The following is a 21,963-nucleotide window of genomic DNA, read 5'->3' as shown; positions in this document are numbered from 1 at the left end:
TTGGGAAAGGTGCTCGAAAAACTTCTTATATAAAGATTCTCCTAACTATGTGGAGCAGGACAGCCTCCTTCATCCTCTTCAATTTAGGTTTCGTATGGGTCGCTCACCGGTTATGCTCTTCATCATCATCTAATGGAACAGATTGAGAATAGGAGGAAGGAATATTTACTCACAACCGTTATCTCCCTCGGCATTAAGAGAACTTTCAATTGTGTGCGTCATGAGGTAATAGCTGATAACCTCCAAAGAATGTCTATTCCCCTTCAGCTAAGAAAAATTTTGTAGGACATTTTCTTGGTGCACACCTTAACTCTTAACACAAGTACAGCACCAGCATCCAAGACGTAGGTTTAAGGTTACCCCCAGGGCTCATGTAGTGGACCAGTTTTTTGGAATACTGCATTCGAGTAATTACTTTGACTCCAGTGCACCCCGGGGGTCACAGCCTAAGCCTTTGCCGATGATTACCTTCTCTTTGTGTCTGCTAAGGAACCCACTGAAATTACAGCCTCTACCAACGCTGTGTTGACACAGATCTCCGAATGGTTACAACAAAATGATTTGCAAGTGGAACAATCCAAATCATCATTTCTCTGGCAAAACAAGAGGCAAAAGAGTCCCACTATAAAAATTAACCAGGAACGAATTAAGTTTGCCAAAAAAGGTCTCAAAATTTTAGGAATATGCTTCGCCAACAAGCTAATGTTTTTAGCACGCGCAGTGAGGATACCAACGTAATCTGAAGAATACTCTACAGAACTGTACTGTATAGAAAGATTTCTCTTGTGGCTCCCATCTGGTTTTCTTCTCCCCTCTGCTCGGTTCCTGGCAAATGTCAGAGATGGACGTGATTCAAAGACAAGTTCTAATTTATATCACGCGAGCATGTCGAACCATGGCCACCACTGTTTTACAGATTGCTACTGTCAACCCCCTCCCCTCCCCCACTGAGCCTGGCTATAAAATCTTTTCAAATTTATTAAACTTTGCAATTTTACTAATTTTTACGAATTTGAATGATGCACATGTACAGTAATCATTTACTGTACATGTGCAGTTTTTTTGTTATATTGTTCAATGCTCGTATCAATGCACTGTAATATTCATGTACGGAAATAAAAATTGAAATGAAAAAAAAAATCAGCATCGGGATCGCAAAGATTAATAAATGACAAGCTTTCAAATTTATGAAAATTAGTAAATTCGCAATTTTAGTAATTTTCACTAATATGAATGACTAATTAGTTAATTAATTATGATCTTACTTAGCATCAGGATCGTTGTGATTGATAAATCAAAAGCTTCCAAATTTAAGAAAATTAGGAAATTTGCAATTTTTTAGTAATTTTCATTAAAGTTACGAAATGTCAGCTTTTACTAACTGCATTTGGTAAAACCTAGGTTTTACCACTCTTCTTTACTCACATATATATATAGCTATTAAGGCATTTCCATCATCAGAAAGTATTGTCAGCTCTTAAAGATTCTAATACTCACTGCTTCAGAATTTTCAATGGTGTACTCTTGCAAAGCAAAATTTCTCGCTGAATGCATCAGTACCTGTGCCAAAAAATAATGAGATAGTAAAGACAATCAATATTTCTCAAAATATAAACTATATGACAGAAAGGCAAGTGATAAGTTGAACAGAGTGACAAATACACATTAATTCATTTCTAAAAGTTACTAGCATCTTGAAAACACAGCCAGTCTAGCTTGAAAGAATAGTAAATGATTCAAGCTTATATTATTAGAGATTATGTGGAGAACAATTTAATCACCAAGCCACAAATATGGTAAAAGTTATCAAAGGATTAATAATTAACTATAAAAAAATTAATTGTAAAAAATGTATTCTGGAATAAATTAAATATCAAAAATAAAAAAATGTCTAAAATTAATTGTAAAAAATAGCATCCTCTACCCTTGGCCAAAGAAGCAATTTTTTTCTACTGTTTTTTGAGGATCTAGGATGAATTGTGATGAGAGGTTGAATGATGAATGCTAGTTACTGTCCAAGACCATGAAGTAGCAAATACAAAATTATCTTTTCCATCCAGACAGAAGTTTTTGATGACTACTTGTTGAACCCTCAAACCAAGCAAATGAAGAAATTAATGAACCAAATGGTCCACATACACTCCCCTCCTCAAATTAACTTAAAAACTATACAATTCCTGCTTTGGCAGAATCCTTAATTGCAATCTACTACATTTGTATTACTTGACAGTGTATCAGTGATTCCCTTCTCAATTAAAGTCAATTACACAAATTTTGTTGATAGGATTTGATGAAAAAGTAGGACAAGTGGGAGTCCTGGGTAGTATTAAAAAGTTACAACAATAGAACAAGGTAGCTATGTTTCAATCCCCTGTCACCACAGGGGATTAAAAGGTCCCCCAGGTCTTTGGCTGAAGTTGATTTTCTGTGGTTCCCACCTTTGAGGAGCAAATGCGAGCCGATCTCCCCATTGAACAGTCTCACCACAGACATGGTGTAAATGAAAGTTATCTGCATCATCCTACACAGTACAAATATTTAATCATTACACTTCACTCACTTCATTTCTGAAATATAGAGATGACAGCACTGAAAAACTAGACCCTACACTATATATGCACTGAGACTTAGGTACACACACTAACAGTTCTTGCACAACTCACTGGGTATTAAATTGTCCATGGCGGTAGAAAGGAGTAGTGCTTGGTTTAAAATAAAGCAAGCTATGTTTCGACTAAAGAAATAATTATTCCAAATAATAAAGCAAATAAATAGAGCTGGGAATCAATTAAAATTTTTTAACTAGTTAATCAAAAAACTTTAATCAAATTTTAATTGAATATTTTCAAATGTTATTCATTCATAGCAAATGTAGTATTTGTAATTATATAATATTAATTTATGTTATAAAAATATATTTCATTCATTTCATGTAGCTATCCACTGAATGGATCTAAACAAATATAGAAATAGACTATGAAATAAAGGCTGCCCACTCGAAGCTATTTTAATGTTGTCCTTCCTCACTGGAAACATGAATGTGCAAATTTCTAGAACTTCGAAAATGACCTTTGAATGTTACTCTATGAAAGTTGTTCTACTAAAACGTTTTACAAAAAGGTGTTTCAATATGGGATACAATTTACGTTTATGGCAGAAATTAGCAAAACAATGTGATCCAACCAGCTTATAAACCCGAAAGTGAAAATTCGCACATTCATGTCTCTGGCATTTAGAGGGGACAATATGCTTGTCATATGCTGGAATTTCTTAACTTGGTTTTTTTTAATCAGTAATTTTAGAAATCATTACTAGTTTCGTTGAATCGACTTGGTTCCTCATGTCGAAAAATATTGATTCAAATATTTTTAAATACGATCACTTATCCAAAATGTTATGTAAAGGAACAAAATTTAAAATATTTAATTGGTTTAGTCAAATAAATCAAGTTAAATTATAAACTTTTATTAAAAATTTTAATCAAATGGATTGTGTTGATTAACTCAACTAAAATTTTTAACTGCGATCAACAACTGATCGAAATAAACAAGAAACATGGTTGGCAAGATTTTACACCCTGGGCAAAAATAGTTTTTACCATACTTGGTGCCAGAGGCAAAAAATTAAAATAATTCAAAATTTGAAATCTAACTTCGATGAACCAAGTTCTGAGAATACTTACTTCACAAAGGTGAAATATTTAAAACTTTTTTTCCTCTGAAGCTGTTTTCCTTTCAATTAGACAAAAGGGTTAGAGATAAATATGAATAAAACCATTTTTGCCAAACAAGTTCCTTGTATAAATATATAAAGCACATCTCTTTTTCCTAATGAAACCCAGCAACATGAATTAATACGAGTTGTACCACAGAAGTGTAGACAATTCCTTCTCATTTCATTAGTTTTGATATGGGTCAGTGATGTTAGTGAAACAAAATTGCATGCCAAAGCATTAGATAGGTAATATATAATATGCTAATGTTTTGCAAATATAATGTTTTTCACAAAAAAAAAAAAAAGTCATTTTTTCAAACACCACTTGTTCAAGTGTCTTTTAACATTGTCTCTCTCTCTCAGCAATGAGGTGTTACATGCTTTTACAAAGTTTTTTAAAAATTAAAATGCTGAGAAGAAATTTTGTGGCACAAGATATGGGTAAATTTGGTTATTTTTGCAAAAGGTTCCATGTTGTTGAGATTAATATTTGAAAACAAATAACTACTAAAATTGTAAAAGCTCTCGTTCAATTGTATAAATATATCCACAGAATTTCAGAAAAAAAATAGTTCCTAAAGTGAAAAGAAAATTTTTAAATGATTTTTAAAAATGGGGATGTTTCTCATAGGAAAGCATGGTTTGTTTGGGCTTACTTGGTCCCTTTAATAGAGAGATCACTGGCTTCATCTGGCAACTCAGATTTCCCATGCTTTCCCAACGGACTCGCTTGTCGCGTCACCTACTGTTATTCTTTCCTCCATGTATTTTTTCCCTCCATTTTTTTTTTTTTTTGCATTAGCATGCACATTTGCTCTTACTTTCATATGTATTAATTTTTACGTTTTATATGAATATATGGGTTTTTTTTCAGAGACGGTTTTTCATTAAATATCTTGAATTATATCTTGCTTTTTTTCTGAAAATTATATATTTTTTTATTTTCTTTACATTTTAACTAGTTTTTGTAAGAAAAACTAAATAACCACAAAAATATTTAAATTTTTAGATTATTCGATATTTTTATAAAAAAATTTTTACTATAGAGATTGTGAAAGGGGAAATAGCTCAATTACTTTGATTTTTTTTAATATTAGAATGCTGAGTTTCTTTTATGATGCAAAAACCTTAGAGGCATGAGGTAATTAATAAAAGGGCGTAATAAGGGAGGTATGAGGTATAATATATCTCCTCTAAGGCCGGTATTACACTATAAATGTTTGATAAAATTCCTCTCATAAAAAACTAAAAAGTCCAAGAAATAAAGCGTATAGGTTACATTCGAGCTGATTCAACCAATATGCTTATTGGTTGAGTTTTTTGTTTTACATAAAATGAGTTTTATAAAACTTGAAAAATGCAACCAATAGTCCCATTGGTTGTATTTTTGAAGTTTTGTAAAATATATATGGGGGGGGGGGGAAGGAGAGATATGTTGAACATTTTTCAAGTCTATGAATTCAATGCCAATGTTAGAGATATTCAGATTTACTTCTCATATTCCTAAACAAATGTCAAGTACATTGGATCCCACTTGATAGGTTTATCAATTATAGCCGTTGCAATATTCAGTTAGGAAAAAACTACATATTCTTCGGTGAGATCTTTCACTAGGGGAATGTATTTCGCAGCGATTTCTTAGGAAGGCTCCCACTGTACTGCAACATAGTAAACAAGTTAACTATTTAATTACATATATTAAAATGTAATATTTGTGCACAAGTTATTAGAATGCGTTTTCTATCCAACTGATTCTCACTCCAAATTCACTACAACAAAAAAACTGCAACAATGTAACATCCACACACATTGTTTCTAATTACAAATTGCAATCACAAACAAAGAATACCCATTCACTGCTCATGAATAAATTTATTAGATACACGTGTGTACAGTATTATCAAAAGAATTTCACATACACAATAGCATATACATGATCGTGCTGTGTATGAATATAGGCCTATGTGCTGATCAATAAACTCGTTGAAAATGAACAACTTCAAGTCAGCACTGATAGGTCATCACTTATCATTTTATTCAGCAATTTAACCTGAAATGGAGGGGAGAGGGTGTAAATTGAAAAAATTAATGAATATTGTGAGCTTTGTGTGTGTGTGTGTCATAAAAATACCATAGTTAAAAATGAAAAAGGTTCAACTTGCTTGAGAAATTAATGGATTAAATTCATCTGCACACTTCATGAGCACTAAGTTCTATGTCGTCAACAAGAATGTAATGCCTTCTTGTTTATAACTCCCACATTTCAGCAAAGAACATAAAAAACATTTTATAAATAGTTACCAATAATATTTCAATGTATCCAGTGATGGAACACTACCAGTACTACCACTTATCCGTATATACATTCTTCACACATTTTCCTAATACATAATTTCCAGAAATTGTTCATTTGTTGATTAGTTCGAAAAATTTTACAAAATTGCTCACTTGTGTTTCAATAATTGTTTTTTTTTCAACGTTTATTCAACAATTGATTATGTGTCAAAGATTCTCTCTCATATCTTTGGGTAGGGTGAATGATTTCTGAAGCTTTTGAGCAGGAGATTTTTGGGAAAGCTAGACGAAAATGTTCCAAGTGAGAAGAGGAAAGTTTTGCTTATTTTGGACAATTGCACTGCTCATTCAGAAATAAAAGATCTCCCGGCAGTCAAAATATGCTTTTTCTGCCTAATTCAAGAAATTTACAATAAAGAAAATTTTCATACAAAATTGCAGATCAAATGATTTTATGAATTTGTAGATAATGGAATGTGTGGGATATTTAATTATACTCAGGTACATATGCATACACAGTTTTTAAAAATCATTGAAGGTAAGGTAAAATCAAACCTTGCTAATTCGACACCTGCTTAAGTGGACATTTTTCTCGACCCTATAAGAGTGTGAAATTACTGAGGTTTCACTATACTACTGAACCACATATATACGTTATACATATTTCTCTAGGGAATTTATCACGATAGGTATGTCTTGGAAAGTGTTATGTACAAGCACGTACGAATAATATGTTTATGCCCTAGCAACTAAAGCTAAAATTCCTAAACTGGAATGCATTGGCCATGTTCAGAAAAAGGTTGGAGTTGACTCAAGAAAACCATGGAAACCACTGAGTGTTAAAGGAAAATTAACCGATTAATTTATTGATAAACTACAAAATTACTATGGTATTGCTATTCGTAGCAATGTGGGAAATTCAAATAATATGCAGTCTGCAGTTACAGCTGCATTTTTTCTTTGTTGCTGCAGTGATAAGAACATGCATGTACAATGTCAAAGAGGACCCGACAGTTGGTGCAAGCATCAGAAAGCTGCACATGAATGACACAAAATTACTTCTGGCCTCTCTAGCGACAACATAAATATAATAAAACCAACATACATGAGTCTTTGTGCACAATTCGTGTTTCAAAGTGCTTGCAAGGTATGATGCAGAGCTCCAACAAAATCTTCAACAGTGTGATTTCGATAATTTATAGCCTAAGGGCACTTTTATCGAATGCAAACAATTCTGTTGGGGACAAGTATTATAGTTCTGATTTTTAATTCTGGCTATGTAGGCATATATTGCCTGTATTTAAAAACCTAGGAATCCCAGTTGATGAAGAATTGGAGTGTATTACTCTGGGTTGGAGGATGAGCGTGTGAGATGTTTGTGATACCATGCAACACTGATGGCAAAAATAGCCAGAAAAAAAACCAAAAAAAACAGCAAGAAAGTCAGAGAAATTTGAAATGAAGGAAGGCCTGATGTATAAATGTGAAGAATTCTCAATGTTAAAAGTGTGTATGTGAAACAATTTTTTAATGAAATCTTTAGATGCATTTTCTAAGAAACTACAATTTACGTTATTTTTGTCTACGCCAAACCTGATCTTTACAAAGCTTTACAAGATATCAATTTTTTTTCAGTGGGTTCTATATGCATATTCAATTAACTAGGATCTGAGCAATAGCTTTGAAACTTTTTGATGATTTACATGATTTTGAATTCAAAATATTAAGGTTTTTTAAACGAAAAATGTAGTTTTTTCACGTAAACTGTCATATCTCACAAAAATTTACATAGTATTTCAAAACTTCTAGTTCATTGCACAGAACAATATTATAGCAACAGTCTGTGTGAAAAACAAGTTGATATAAGCAGTAGTATTTCATGTACATTGTTTTGCGAAAACACTGAAATTATGTTTAGACATATAATTGACAATATAAATTTTTCATGTCAAAATATTCATGAAGAAACATTTATTTTCTCAATTTTATTCCACATTCAAACTGAAAACACATGCATTTCACCCAAAATGACAAAACATTATTCCACCAACTAAATTACACTTAACATAACAATGTTATTTCCTATGTGATTTCAATGTTACAAAATTATAAATGGTCGGAGATATAGGAAAATTTCAATTAAAATGTTTAAAAACCAGACTTACCTTTAAAGAAAATTTCAAAAATCCTACAAGATTTCTGGTTGCCATCTCTTCGAGAATACATCAAACTCTCAATACTCTGTAGTACAAAAATATTAACATTAATACCACTGAATTTGTACTCATAAAATTAATCACTCATGCAATACATTAATAAATTGCTTATAAGCTATGTAATACATGCAATCATTAAAAAAATTCTAAATCATGATACACGTAGAAGCTGCAGCAGCAATTAACGAAAGTATGCAAATTATATACAGAATTTAGCACCCCTTTTACATTCAATTAAAAAATATATTTTAAATAAAAATATGAAGTGGGGTCTGAATGGGTGGCATGTAGTTTTTTTAGGATGCATTTTATTTTTAAGCGTTTCTGCACATTGCACGTGTGTATCCCGTTTGCATGTCAACTTTTACCCCCAAAATATACCCTTGGCATTTTCATGAGTCTTAGAGAGCCTTGAGCTTATTTACGTCATTAAGACGGCTCAAAGATAAGCATTAATAAGACAAATATAAGATATGACATTATCGATATGCTAAACATAATATATTTTTACTATAATACATGTTATTCCTATTATGAGGGAATTTATTATTTACAAATATATATAGCTTATATACATAGATCATCTTGCGATCAGCAGGATTTTTTTCCCTCCCGAAAACCTAGACTAATTTTATGCACATTAACATGCAAAGTGCGTGAAATTTCATGTTAAGGAAAAAAAGATTTGGTTTCATCACGTTAACTTACCTTCCGCTCAACAGCAAGTCTTGTCTTCATCTCGGCTTCAACTCCTCGCATGGCCGCCTTACTGTACTTTTTCGTTAACCTAAATTCCTTTCAGCATCTTAAATGCATATATCAAGCATTAATAGAATCGAAAAACACGAAAAGAATTTTTTGAATCGACGATATCTTCCATCGTTGCCGCCATTACGAAAAATGTGGTTGTCCTCAAGCTTGACAAGAGGGTCTTCCAACTCTTTAACTAGCGCCACCTTTGTCCTTAACTAAGGAAGCAACGTGTTCCTTAGTTAAGGAAAGGTGAGCGGAAAGTACAGAATTTTTCCCTCTTTCCGTAACTAAGGACAAACGACAGGCTTAAGGAGAAAAACCTCGCTAAGGACAAGGGGAAAGTTCAGCCCCAGGGTGGGGGGAAAAGTCAAATTTTTTTAGAAACAGCTGGAAGGATTTTGAGAAGTTTTTAAGGGCCCTTAAAAAGGAAATTAAAAAATTAATGATTTTTTAAGGAGTTTTTAATAGAGATGTAAAATTTTCGAGAATAATCTTTTGGAGAATATTCTCATTGAGGAGAATATTCGAGAATATTCTCTGGTAGGACTAATATTATAAATTACTTGAGAATATTCTTATAAGTTCTTGATGAGAATATTCACCCATTACTTATAATATATAGTTGCATACAATATCCTTGAGAACATTCTCTGGGACTACTTTCATAAATTACTGGAGAATATTCTCATAGTAAATAACAAGAATTATTTTGAAGTTATTATATATAATAATAGTCCTTCCAGAGAATAGGCTATTCTTGAATATTCTACTTGATGAGAATATTCTTGAGTTACCGAAATCTTTCCAAAGAGTATTATCAAGAATATATGTAATAACATGTATTATAATAAATAATCTTGATAAATAACTTGAGAATTATTATTTTTGATAAGAATATTCTCTAGTTATTTATGATAGTCCTTTGAGAGAATATTCTAAGAGAGACGAGGACAGAGAATATTTTCGCTGTCCCTGTCTCTATTCCTGTCAAGAAAATGGGAATATTGAAGTTTGTAGACCCCAGTATTAAAGTTTGAAAGCAAGAAAATTAAACCAACATGGCTGAATTACACAACTTTTAAAGAAATGTGAGTGATACAGAATTTAACTGTATATACACACTGAAGAAAACAACAGTTCTGTGTATCTTAGAATGAAGGTGATTGTATAAGAATAGCTTCCTTTATCAATCACCTTTAGTTTGATTTCTTTTGTGTTAAACATATTTCTGAAAATTTATCTAATTTTAAAATAATTTTGTAAGGTTTTAATCTAATGGTTTCTAAAATCTTTATAACCAAACTTTTAAAATCTCTCCTGACCTGGAGAATATTCTCGAACTAAAAGTTGTCGTTGGGGGGTGATTATACCAAAAATTGTTTTGTTGTAAATGTTTTAGGCAATGAAAACTGATTTATATTTCACAATATAAACAAAATTAGTAAAAAAATTTAAAATATTTAAAAGAAAAAGGAATATTCTCGATTATTCTCTAATTTTTACATCCAGGAGAATATTCTCATTCTCCGAGAATATTCTCACCTTACATCTCTAGTTTTTAAGCACCGTACGAACCCTGCTAGCTTGAACCCTGTACAGGAGTAATGGTTTATGCAAGAGCATGTCGATTAGGGCCAGAGATGATGTAAGCTGCCAAAGCAGAGTTCGATAAAATGATTAGCACGGGTATATGTCACCCTACAAATAGTGAGTATTCCTCCACATGGTAAAAAAAAAAATCTGATGGTTCGTGGAGATGCTGTGACAACTATAGAGCTCTCAATACGAAGATGGTTCCTAACAGAATAAAGCATTCGGAAAATTATGGATTTCTCTATGGATCTACACGGTAAGTGCATCTTCTCTACTACAGACTTGAAACACGCTTATCATCAAATACAATTGTCCACTTCTGATATACCAAACACTGCTATAGGCACTCCTTTTGGACTCTCTAAATTTCACTTCCTCAGTTTCGGCTTGCGGAACGCAGCGCAAACATTCCAGCACTATATAGACAAAATATTGCGAGGACTTAATTGCATCTTATAATTTTGAAGAGTACATTTCTCATGTGCATGAGGTTTTGAAACGTCTGTGCCCACATGGACTAAAAATCAATATCGACAAATGTGTGTTCACCTGCAGATCAACCAAGTTTCTCGGACATTCAGTCAATGCACAAGGCATTAAACCATTACCAGCCAAGGTCAATGTCATTGACTCTTACCAGAGACCCAAAAACAAGGCAGAACTTCACTGATTTGCCAGCATTGTCAATTTTTACCAAAAGTGGCGGCGACACAATTGCCACTGCATCTAGTACTGCAAAATTGTTTACGTCATGACAAAACACCTATAACATAGACACCAGAACTCATTACAGCTTTCGGTGACACAAAACTTGCTGTTAGAGAGGCAGTTTTATTGACACATCCAAGGCCATTCCCAAATCGCACACGTGACAGATGCCAGCAACATAGCTATCGGCTCAGTGGTACAACAACGAATCAATGATAGTTGCCAGCCGCTCAGATATTTTACAGAAAAGCGATAGTGCTTATGATCGCGAACTCTTAGCAAGTCTTACATCGATCATTCACTTCCGATATTTACTGGAAGGTAAACCGTTCACGGTTTTCACTGAGGTAATTGGTATACGTTTTTGTTTGTTTCTTTATGCCAAGTTGCATCCAGGCATTCACTTTTCAAGAGGGGAGAGTTCTCACGAATAAAAACACTTTTCTGAACAGAGAAAAAGGTTAATCCATGAAGTTAATTTGGGATCAACAACTTTTCATGTCACAAAAACAGATTTTTAACGTTCATATTTTTTGTTTGTAGTTTATTAATTAATACCAAATTAAATTTGAGAGATTAGGTGAAAAAATAGGTGATATGAAAATATGCATTGTTAATGATTAACAAGATTTGTTTTAATTAGTAAGCTGTCAGTTTAAATATAAAAAAAATCCAATTTAAATAAAAAACAGTTAAATGAAAAAAATCTTTTTTTTAAAAAATTCATGATTTTTTCATACCCTGTCAATAAATGCTAGAGGTGGTTCATCAATACTTCATGCTAGTTATGCCATGTTTGGTGATAGAATTACGAGAAGCAAGTCGGGCGTGTGCACATCTCACATTAGGAACTTCAAAGAGAAGTGATAAATGAGTTTTCTACAAATGAAGGAGAATTTTAATATTCACCCAAAGCCCTGCAGTAACTGGAATAGAAGTCACACCACCTTATGGTCAGGCTTTCGCCAGGCTTCGGCAGTAACACATACAATACAAGGACAGTACATACACAAAAAAAATTAATACAGTAAAACCTCGTAAGTCCTCACCCCGATAAGTTGTCACTCCGGTTAAGTCGTCATTTTTCTTCAGACCTTTCCAGCTCTCATACATCCCAATGTTATTAAACCCTCATTTACTTGTCACTAATTTCGGTTAAGTCGTCACTATGAAAAAGTATGAGAAATAGGAACAACTATTTTTATGGCTCCCATTAAAAAAGAGCTTGTTAACAGCATTTTTATATGCATAAAAGTCACCATAAAATCCTATATACCCAAACGGAACAGCTTAAGTAAATGAAAGTTACGCTGGGGAAGTTCATTTGCCGACTAAGGTTTTTGGAACGTTGGAGACTGTTCAGGCTAGATCACATTTCCCTGGGCTCCACTGGAGAAACTGGACAAACCGCGAGACACCCAAGCTCTGTCGCAAGAAGTAACGTAAGCACTTCGCGCCCCCCCCCCCTCCCAGGCAAAACTGAAATTCCGGCAAAACTAAAATTTATTGATATGTCAAAGATTACATACAGTGCAAGGAAATCAAAAATTATGTAAATCGAAGAATCAAATTAATCAAGTTAAAGTCAAAGTGCAATGGGCACAGATAATAAATAATCATAGAAAGCATGGACTCTACCAATTTAGGACTTAAAATTTAAACAAAATATCTTTGTTGAAAAAAAATTAGACTTTCTTTCCCAAGTTGAGGTCTTCTGTTTACTTTCCCCTGCCCAGAGTTCCTCCACCAAGTCAAAAGTGTTTGAGATTACTTTGTAGTTGTATCATGAACTACTGATGAAGAATTCAAACACTGAAATTAAATTTGATGTATTTGTAAAATTAACGTGCAATAGTTATGAAGAAAAGCTACTTTTTCTAACAGTTGCTCTGTTAGTCTAAATTAAAAATTACTAGTATAAATCAAAGTGTACAGTCCATTTCACCACAATAACTTAATAAGAAGTAAAAAATTGCTATTATTTTTTCTTACGAAATCTATAAATTTTATTAATATTGTTATTTTTATTCATACTTTAATAAATGTCATATTACTTTAAATTTATACGATTTTCATAACATCGCACATTAAAACTGACGGAACTCCGCTTAAGTCGTCATAATTTTTCGATAACTTGAGGTGACGACTTATCAAGGTTTTACTGTATCTCAGTTTTTGTCAGCATGCTCACGTGACCTCGTTGCTAATTTCTGTTCTCCTGTTCAGTGTGGCATTGTTTCTCGTTGTCTGAGCATAATCCGGCGTGTCTAGCTAAACAATTAAATGGGACTAAAGAAAGTTTCCAGAGCCAGCAGCCATTTGAAGAACAAGACTGCAACATGTTTAATGATAATGTCTTCTTTTATACAAATCTTAAAGATGCGGCAGAAATAGACCCCTTTAGAGCTAACAGCTTTCTTGTGTGACATGGGTTCACAGATTCTGAAGCTGGTCCTAGTGCCAAAAGACCAAGGGAAGTGACCCCAAAGAGTGTCTTGATACCTAAAGTCCATAGGGCAGATTTCCCTCGCAAACAATACCATCTGCACTTCTCTCTCACTCCTCCTCACCGTCTTCCATACGCCAAGAAGAGTCTGCAGAACAGTGTAAAAATGTAAATGCCATACTAAGTGTTCTTTTTTCCTTCACATTATGCTTATATATTTATTTTATATTAAATTCTTATTGTCTTTAGTATTAAACACTATATTCATTTTCCATAAGTTGTGTTTTTTGGTATCATTTTGGAGTTTCTAGAATGAACGAATTGGATTTACATTGATTCATATGGAAATAATTACATCGGTTTCAGATTTCACTGATTATTTTCGAACGGATTATCAACGAAAACTGAAGTATCACTGTATATGTTAGCAAAGAAAAAATGGGGGAACCAAAATGGGTTCACTACAAGTATTTTCATCCTATCACGGACATAAATTGCAATTTCGGAACTTTCGTGAGGCAAGAGAAAAAAACGGTTAAACGCCCATCAACAGAGTTATTCTGCTGTTCTTTCTCTTGTTGTTCTGCTGGGTTGTCTTTGTTCCAGAGAATGTTATTTCTAATAAAAATCTACAGCCAGGTGACGCTGGTTGTTTTTTTCCTGTTCCTAGCAAGAACAGCTTTGGTATAAGGGACAGGTTTGCGATTTTCGGCGACTTTTTTCCCCCCTATTTATACAACATGCAGGACCGTTGTTTATAACCTGGATTCCAGGAGTCCACGTTTTTAATTTATAATTATTTTTATGCTCGCTCAATCCAGCTCTTTATAGTATTTACGTTTCTATTTCTCCTGTGTTTCATGATATTTTTCATATTGTTTTCTATGCTTGCGGTTTTATTTTTCGGCGCCCGTAATGTGTCTAACGGCCTTGGCGACTTTTGATGGGGTCGTCGGACATGTTTGGCGCCGAAAATCGCAAACCTGTCCCTGGTATAAGGGACTTGCCGACTTTTTTTCTCGTAACAAGGAATTGTCGATTGGGGATGAAATGTATCAAATACCTGAAAATTTACCTACCTCATTACTCTTTGAACCCTGACCAATCTGACGTGCAAGGGACCCAGCACTGTTAACATTCACTTGAATTCTTTCCGCTAAACGCACACTTGATTCTGTAAATAAACTGCGAGCACTAGATGCAGAGCTAGGCAGTGTCATCATTCACTTCAAGACCAAAATTTTATAAGCCATACAACTCGACTTTATTATTCTACTCAGGGCGTTATGCATTTATGGCCCAATGCAATGATTTTTCCGGGCTAAATACAATACAATAATAATTACACAGGGCTTTTGGCTACTATGACCATCTCCTGATCAATGATCATAAAAAAAAAAGGGGAATGCCTAGGGTGACCATACGTCCCGTATTTCCCGGGACAGTCCTGATATTTTCTGTTTTTTTGGTTGTCCCGACTTTTTAGCAAAAGTGTCCCGGTTTTTCCCGTATTTTGCACGAAGCCTACTTAAATTTTTATTCTTTATTGAAGTCAAAGATTGAAATTATTTTCAACTTATAAATTATATTATGATAACTGCAACTATAAATGAGTATATGAATCTCCCACATTTGTCTTAGTGAAAATTTTTTTTCGTGGAATTCATTTTAATCCACTGCAATGAGCAGTAATGCTGCATTTCCCGCCATTGCGATTTCTCCGTTATTTCAACAATATTTGGCAACTTTGTTTGGTTTTGGCGTCATTTTTGGCAATAATTGGCGATGTCCCGTATTTCCCCGTATTTGAAATCCCAATGTCCCGTATTTCTCTCGAGAAAATATGGTCAGCTTAGGAATGCCAAGGTTATGACAAAAGCAAAAACATCTAGGAAATTGGAATAAAAATAGAAGCCTATCAATTATGCATTAACAGTCAATAACAATAAACATAGCAAAAAAAATTACTGTCAAAGATGAATGACAACAAAAATCAAACACATTGTCACAGGTGATGACAACAACAAAAGCATAAAAAGAATCATAGACACAGATAATGACAATAACAAAAATATTGAATGAATCAAAACCAAACACTGTAATACAGAAAAAAAAAAGTTAAATACAGTCAAAGGCAATTACAATAATTGAAGCAAAAAACAACAAAGCACAAACACAAAACTTCTGTAAGCAAAATACTGCCCAGAAAAAATCTATAATAAGAAAGAAAACGCAAATGACATAAGAGTTGACTGACCATATTTCCTCGAGAGAAATACGGTAAATTGGGATTCCAAATACGGGACATCGCCTATTACCACCAAAAATGATGCTGAAAGCGAACAAACTTGTCAAATATCGCTGAAGTTACGGAAAAGTCACAATGGCGGGAAATGAAGCATTACTGCGAAGAATAAATGATTAAAATGAATTCCACGAAAAATAATTTGTTCTCCAAGACAAATGTGGGAGATTAATATTTTCATTTATAGTTGTAATTATCACAATATAATTTTTGAGTTGAAAAATAATTTCAATCTTTGACTTTATTAAACAATAAAAATTCAAGTAGAGTTCGTGTGAAATACGGGGAAAACCGGGACACTTTTACCAAAAAGTCGGGATGGCCAAAAATACAGAAAAAACCGGGACTGTCCTGGGAAATACGGGACGTATAGTCACTCTAACCAAGACAAATATGGGAGATTTATATTCTCATAGTTGCAATTATTATAATATAACTTATGAATTGAAAAATAATTTCAATCTTTGATTTCAATAAAGAATAAATATTTAAGTAGGCTTCGTGTAAAATACGGGAAAAATCGGGACGGCCAAAAAAAAAAAAAAACCAGAATGACTATCTAAATATATTTATATAATTATATCTATATAAATAGCGGGACTATCCCGGTAAATACGGGACGTATGGTCACTCTACGTATGAAGGGTTTCCACAAACAACAAGACTCTTCATGTCTAGGGGACAATCTAGACCACCTTGATGAAATATGAGGTGTAGTCCCAAGATGAGTATCGACAGGATGAACCTGAAGACCGACAGCTAAACAAAACGAGAACTATGAGTGACGAAGCGTTCAAAGAGGGTAATAATAATATTACCCAATATGTATCGCCAACAAGCGACCGGAAAATGAAGACTGCGGAAAGTAGCATTACGAATAGAATCATAATGAATGCAAAAAAAAAAAAAAGTAAATGGGAAGCAGTTTCCAAATTATTACAATTGCGACACAATAGACTATGCTATAAAAAAAAAAGTTATGTAAGTGAAACCAAAGGAAGCAAAAAAAAAAAAAGTGTCTCCCTTCACACCAATTCTTTATACACTTTATTGTCTTCGTCTCATATACAAGCTAGCAAAAAGGAATTCATTAAAATTCATGCAATGTGTTGCTGCGTAATAATAGTAATAGTAAAAAAGAAGAAGAAAAAAAGGTGATGAGAGCTCCCCTCCCGTTGCCAGGGAAAGAGATAGAGAGAGAGAGAAAAAGCGTTTTTTATGAGTGTGTGTCAGTGTGTGTGTGAGTGAGTATGAGTTGGGACCTCGAGCTGGTCAATTGTACAACGATTCCCTCGATCGGGATTTCGTGCGAGTTCTTTTGTTATATTTGTGAATTAAAATTATCGTAAAATTAATAAAAGTGTTTACAGTCCACTTCTTTCGAGTGAGTTATCGTCCATCTGGTCCGTCTCATACTTAGATAAAGAACTGTGAAAAATGTCGTTCAAATTGGAGAAGACGTCTGTGGAGCGAGTTTGTATTCGTTGAGTTCTTGTGTGACCACGAAAGAACTGTGAGTAGTGCTAATATAATTCGGAATACGTAACTTTCATCGTCAAAACGTTCGCTGGAGCCAAAAAACAGGACTTGATCCAAGTTGCTCAGGATCTTGGAGAAAAAGTTATCGAGAATGCGAAGGTGAGTGAGTTAAAAGAACTTATTTTGCAAAATCAAACATGTGTAAAAGATCCGGACTTTGTAAAAGACTATCTAGCCACAATAATAGCAGATAGAAAGTCAGAGGACCTAAGAGAGGTTGAATTAGAACGCATGAAATTAGAGCGCGTCAAAACAGAATTAGAGCTAGTTAGAGTACGTGTAGAATTAAATTGTGACGGCACTGAACATAATAAAACAGAAGTAAAGGAAGACACAATTGAATCTCTCATAAAAAGTGTGAGAACTCTAACTGTTAGAGTACCCAATCAGCCGGAAGGTTGGGGGTATTTCTTCACATCACTTGAAAGAGCATTTAACACAAAAAAAGTGCCAGAGAAATTTAAGTCAGAAATTTTATTGAATTTGTTGGGTGAAAAGGCAACCAACGTTTTGTCTCACATAAGCGATGATGAACTGTCAAATTATGATAAGGTAAAAGAAATTATTTTACGAGAGTACGAGCCTACACCGCAGGTTTGTGTAGAGAATTTTCGAAGGGCTCATCGTAATAATGAAACACATGTGCAATTTGCGTCGAGGTTAAAAACGAGTTTCGATTACTATCTGAAGCTCAGAGGAGTGTCAGATTTTGACACATTAAAAGACCTCATTGTTGCAGATAAGTTGTTTGAGACATTAGATAGAGAAACTGCTTCTCATATTAGTGTGAGACAAGGAGAAAAATGGTTTCGACCGCTTGAATTAGCTAAAGAGAGCGACATATATTTTGCTTCACGAGGTAGATCTCTCACTGAGAGCAATAGTGGGTTTCAAAAACAGCGAGGAAATTTCCACTTAAAAAATAATAAAAATGTGTCAAAGGTGTTTCTCTCGGATTCAAAAGACTCATTATGCGTACAATGCGGAATTGAAACTCACGCATTGTACAAGTGTTCTGATTACAGAAGCAAATCAGTAGACGAGAGAATTAAAATTGTAAAAAGTAATAATTTGTGCTTCAATTGTCTGTCATCTTCCCATGGGGTGAAAAAATGCAGGTCAAGGTTCTCTTGCCCCAAGTGCAATAAAAGACACCATGTGACCCTGCACTTCCCCCGCGAAGAAGAAACTGTTGTTGCTGCTACTGCAGGAAGAACGGGGATGACAGATTCTCCCCCGAGCAATATAACGACGCTGAAACAGCACAATGCCAACCCCATAACAGCCACCAGCTGCATGGGAAACAAACAAAAAAAGACAGTTTTACTTAGTACAGCGAGATGCCTTGTGAAAGATAAGGATGGCCAATACCACAATGGTAGAGCGCTGCTAGATGGGGGCTCTATGTCGAACTTTGTAACCAGAAAGTTTGCAGAGAAACTTGAGTTGAAGAAAGAAAAAATAAATCTTGTATCTTGCTTAAACGGGGCGTCAATGCCAATCAAGGGATGCGTGAGAGCCTCTCTCGCTAATAAAAGAAAGGACTATGAGAGGGAATTGGACTTCTTGATAGTGGAGAAAATAACAAATAGCACTCCCTCCCAAAAGTTAGAAGTGTCTATTGAGGGGGTGAGGGACGTAAATTTAGCTGATCCAGAATTTAACAAACCAGGACAGATAGATATATTGTTGGGAGCTGAAATATTTTATGAACTATTATTGACAGGACAAATTACTCCCAGTGGCACCGATTTAATTCTGCAAAATACGGTGTTCGGGTACGTTGTAAGTGGCGCATTATCCACTAAAGAAAAACAAACAATACATTGTGGACTAGTTCAGCAAGAGAACTTGAATAAAACAATGCAAAAATTTTGGGAAATTGAAAGTGTTGGAGAAAAGCCAGTAATATCAAAAGAAAACGAAATTTGTGAAACCCATTACGAGGAGACTCATATGAGAGACAATAAAGGGCAGTATATAGTCACCATGCCTCTCAAGGAAGATCCCGGGTGCCTTGGAGAGTCCAAGAGTATGGCGTTAAAACAACTAAACTCACTGTGGAATCGATTAGAGAGAGACAAAACTTATCAGGCATTATACAAAGATTTTCTCAAAGAATATCTAGAACTTGGGCATATGAGTGAGGTGAATCACACCACATAGCCAATGGTCACATATTACATGCCCCATCACGGTGTATACCGTCCTGATAAAACGACTACAAAACTACGAACTGTTTTTAATGCTTCCACGATTACCACAAGGGACAATTCTTTGAATTCTCTTCAGTATAACGGAGGAGTGATCCAAGAGGATCTTTTTTCAATAATGATTCGATTTAGGAAACACGAGTTTGCTTTCATAGCGGACATCGAAAAGATGTACCGAATGATAAAAATTCATCCGAGTCAAAAAAGCCTTCAAAGAATTTTGTGGAAGGAAGGCAAGAACGAGCCCATAAAAATTTATGAGTTGTCAACTGTAACTTACGGGACAGTGAGCGCACCCTTTCTCGCCATGAGAACCTTGAAACAACTCGCACAGGATGAAGGAAACAATTTTCCTCTAGCGGCTCCTGTCCTAACCAGTGATTTTTATATGGATGACGTCCTATCCGGGGCACCAACCTTGCTGGAAGCGAAAGAGCTTCAACAGCCACTGATAGGCATCCTCAATACTGCAGGCATGAAGCTGCATAAGTTGTGCGGAAATAATCCAGCGCTCATTCCAAAATTATTTTCAGATTGTGATTATAGCTTTTCCGACCCAAGTGAAATAAAGGCTCTGGGAATTTCCTGGAAGCCAAGTGAAGATTGCTTTTCTTTCAGTGTGAAAGCTGACAGCAATGCAGTATTCACCAAACGGAATGTTCTATCTACCATCGCAAGACTTTTTGATCCACTGGGATTGATAGGACCTGTGGTATCAAAAGCAAAAATTTTCATGCAGAAACTGTGGCTTCTGAAAATTGACTGGAATGATCCACTTCCAGCAAAAGAGGCACAAGAGTGGCACGAGTTCATCGAATCTCTTCTGTCTATAAATAACCTAAAAATAGATAGATGTATTTTGATATCTGAGCCAACTACGATCGAGATTCATGGGTTTGCAGATGCCTCTGAATCTGCATACGGGGCTGTTATCTATTGCAAGTCTACTTCATCTACCGGACGCGTGAGAGTAAAAATGGTTTCGAGCAAATCAAGAGTAGCTCCAATCAAACGTACAACTATTCCGCGGTTGGAACTGTGCGCGGCAGTGTTACTAGCTAAGTTGATGAAGAGTATAAAAGCTTCAGTGAAGCTTTTATGATTGTGCTGTCTTGGATCCAGAAAGAACCATATCTTCTGAAAACGTTCTTGGCAAATCGTGTAGCTACAATACAGGAACTAACAACTGTGCAACAATGGAGACATGTTTCATCCGAAGAAAATCCTGCAGATCTCATTTCCAGAGGTCTAGCCCCAGAGAGACTGGAACAAAGTTTTTTATGGTGGAACGGTCCAAAGTTTCTTATGGACAGTGAATACCCAAACAGAACGATCCCGTCAGCGGTCATACAAGATGACTTTCAGCGTGAATTCAAAATTTGCAGTATGAGTGACAATATGTGTGATATACAAACTTTTAGTGTTTCAGTTCGATCATTTATCAGTGATTTTTTGAATCTTAGTAATGTGTATATTAAGATTGTTCGTATTTTGAGTTTCATTTTTAGGTTTCTTAATAATTGTAAAAACAAGAAAAAATATAGTCCTTTAGATGCTGAAGAAATCAATAATGCTGAGCTGCATCTCGTGAAATCGATTCAAGGTGAGGAGTTCAAACCAGAACTCAAAGGTCTGAAAGAAAAAGGTAAGGTCCCAGTAACGATCCTCCCTCTTCGTGGTCGAGTAACTGAACACGTACTCATTGATGAGTCGTCTTTCAAAACAATAATCATATTTATTTTGATTAAGGAGGATAGAGAAAAGTGCTACACAACGAGCACATCACACCTTACAACACCACACTCATCATAATAATATAATAATAAAAAAACCCCAGGTGGGGAGCGTTTCTCTTTTCTTCTCTCTGTGGCTCCCGCGCTATATTTTTCAGGGTAGTTTTTCCCTCTTTTGCTTCTTCGTTTAGCAGCTTCCCTGACGATTCGTCCCGGAACCTTACTCGTCCCCCCTTGGGAGCTCATTGTCTATCTTTTTTTTCAAGACAACTGAGCTTACCACATTTAGGAAAAGAAATGAACAAAGAAAAACATGTTCAAGCACACATACAAAAAAAAAATCACAAAATCAACAATTACCATCGTGGGATCAATGAAAATACCATACTGAATACACATTAGTAATACATATGCACTGAAATGCATTCACATTTACAAACATTTTCCG

At 34.7% G+C, this 21,963-nt stretch overlaps 3 protein-coding genes across 8 annotated transcripts in view; 2 read left to right on the top strand and 1 right to left on the bottom strand.

Annotated features, from left to right (window-relative positions):
- The window catches only part of BORCS7 (BLOC-1 related complex subunit 7), a 70,744-nt gene extending 55,688 nt beyond the window's left edge, over positions 1–15,056 (bottom strand). For 2 of the 6 annotated variants that reach the window (XM_089244328.1, XM_089244331.1), the window contains exons 1-3: positions 8,934–9,023; positions 8,175–8,250; positions 1,498–1,560 (exon numbers count right to left, since the gene is read on the bottom strand). In XM_089244328.1, the coding sequence (XP_089100454.1) occupies positions 1,498–1,560; positions 8,175–8,219 (108 nt within the window). In that variant the 5' untranslated portion in view covers positions 8,220–8,250; positions 8,934–9,023. Of the gene's footprint in view, positions 1–1,497; positions 1,561–8,174; positions 8,251–8,933; positions 9,024–12,328; positions 12,443–14,804 lie in introns of those variants that run through there. The other 4 variants (XM_089244326.1, XM_089244327.1, XM_089244329.1 and 1 more) reach the window with 3 other exon arrangements.
- A 2,744-nt stretch (positions 15,057–17,800) lies between these two features.
- On the top strand, positions 17,801–19,735 carry LOC149076705 (uncharacterized). The gene has a single exon (XM_089242293.1). It carries the CDS (start codon positions 17,801–17,803, stop codon positions 19,733–19,735), a length of 1,935 nt encoding a protein of 644 aa, XP_089098419.1.
- Positions 19,736–19,900: 165 nt separating this feature from the next.
- Positions 19,901–20,884, top strand: LOC149076704 (uncharacterized). Its single transcript, XM_089242291.1, has one exon. It carries the CDS (start codon positions 19,901–19,903, stop codon positions 20,882–20,884), a length of 984 nt encoding a protein of 327 aa, XP_089098417.1.
- The last annotated feature ends 1,079 nt before the right edge of the window (positions 20,885–21,963 follow it).

This window comes from Pholcus phalangioides, unplaced genomic scaffold (genome assembly GCF_987345545.1).
Source record: "Pholcus phalangioides strain wild (caught in Gottingen) unplaced genomic scaffold, Ppha-v1.0 ptg000015l_1, whole genome shotgun sequence".
NCBI classification, from domain to species: domain Eukaryota; kingdom Metazoa; phylum Arthropoda; class Arachnida; order Araneae; family Pholcidae; genus Pholcus; species Pholcus phalangioides.
This window is presented reverse-complemented; position numbering and strand designations above follow the sequence as displayed.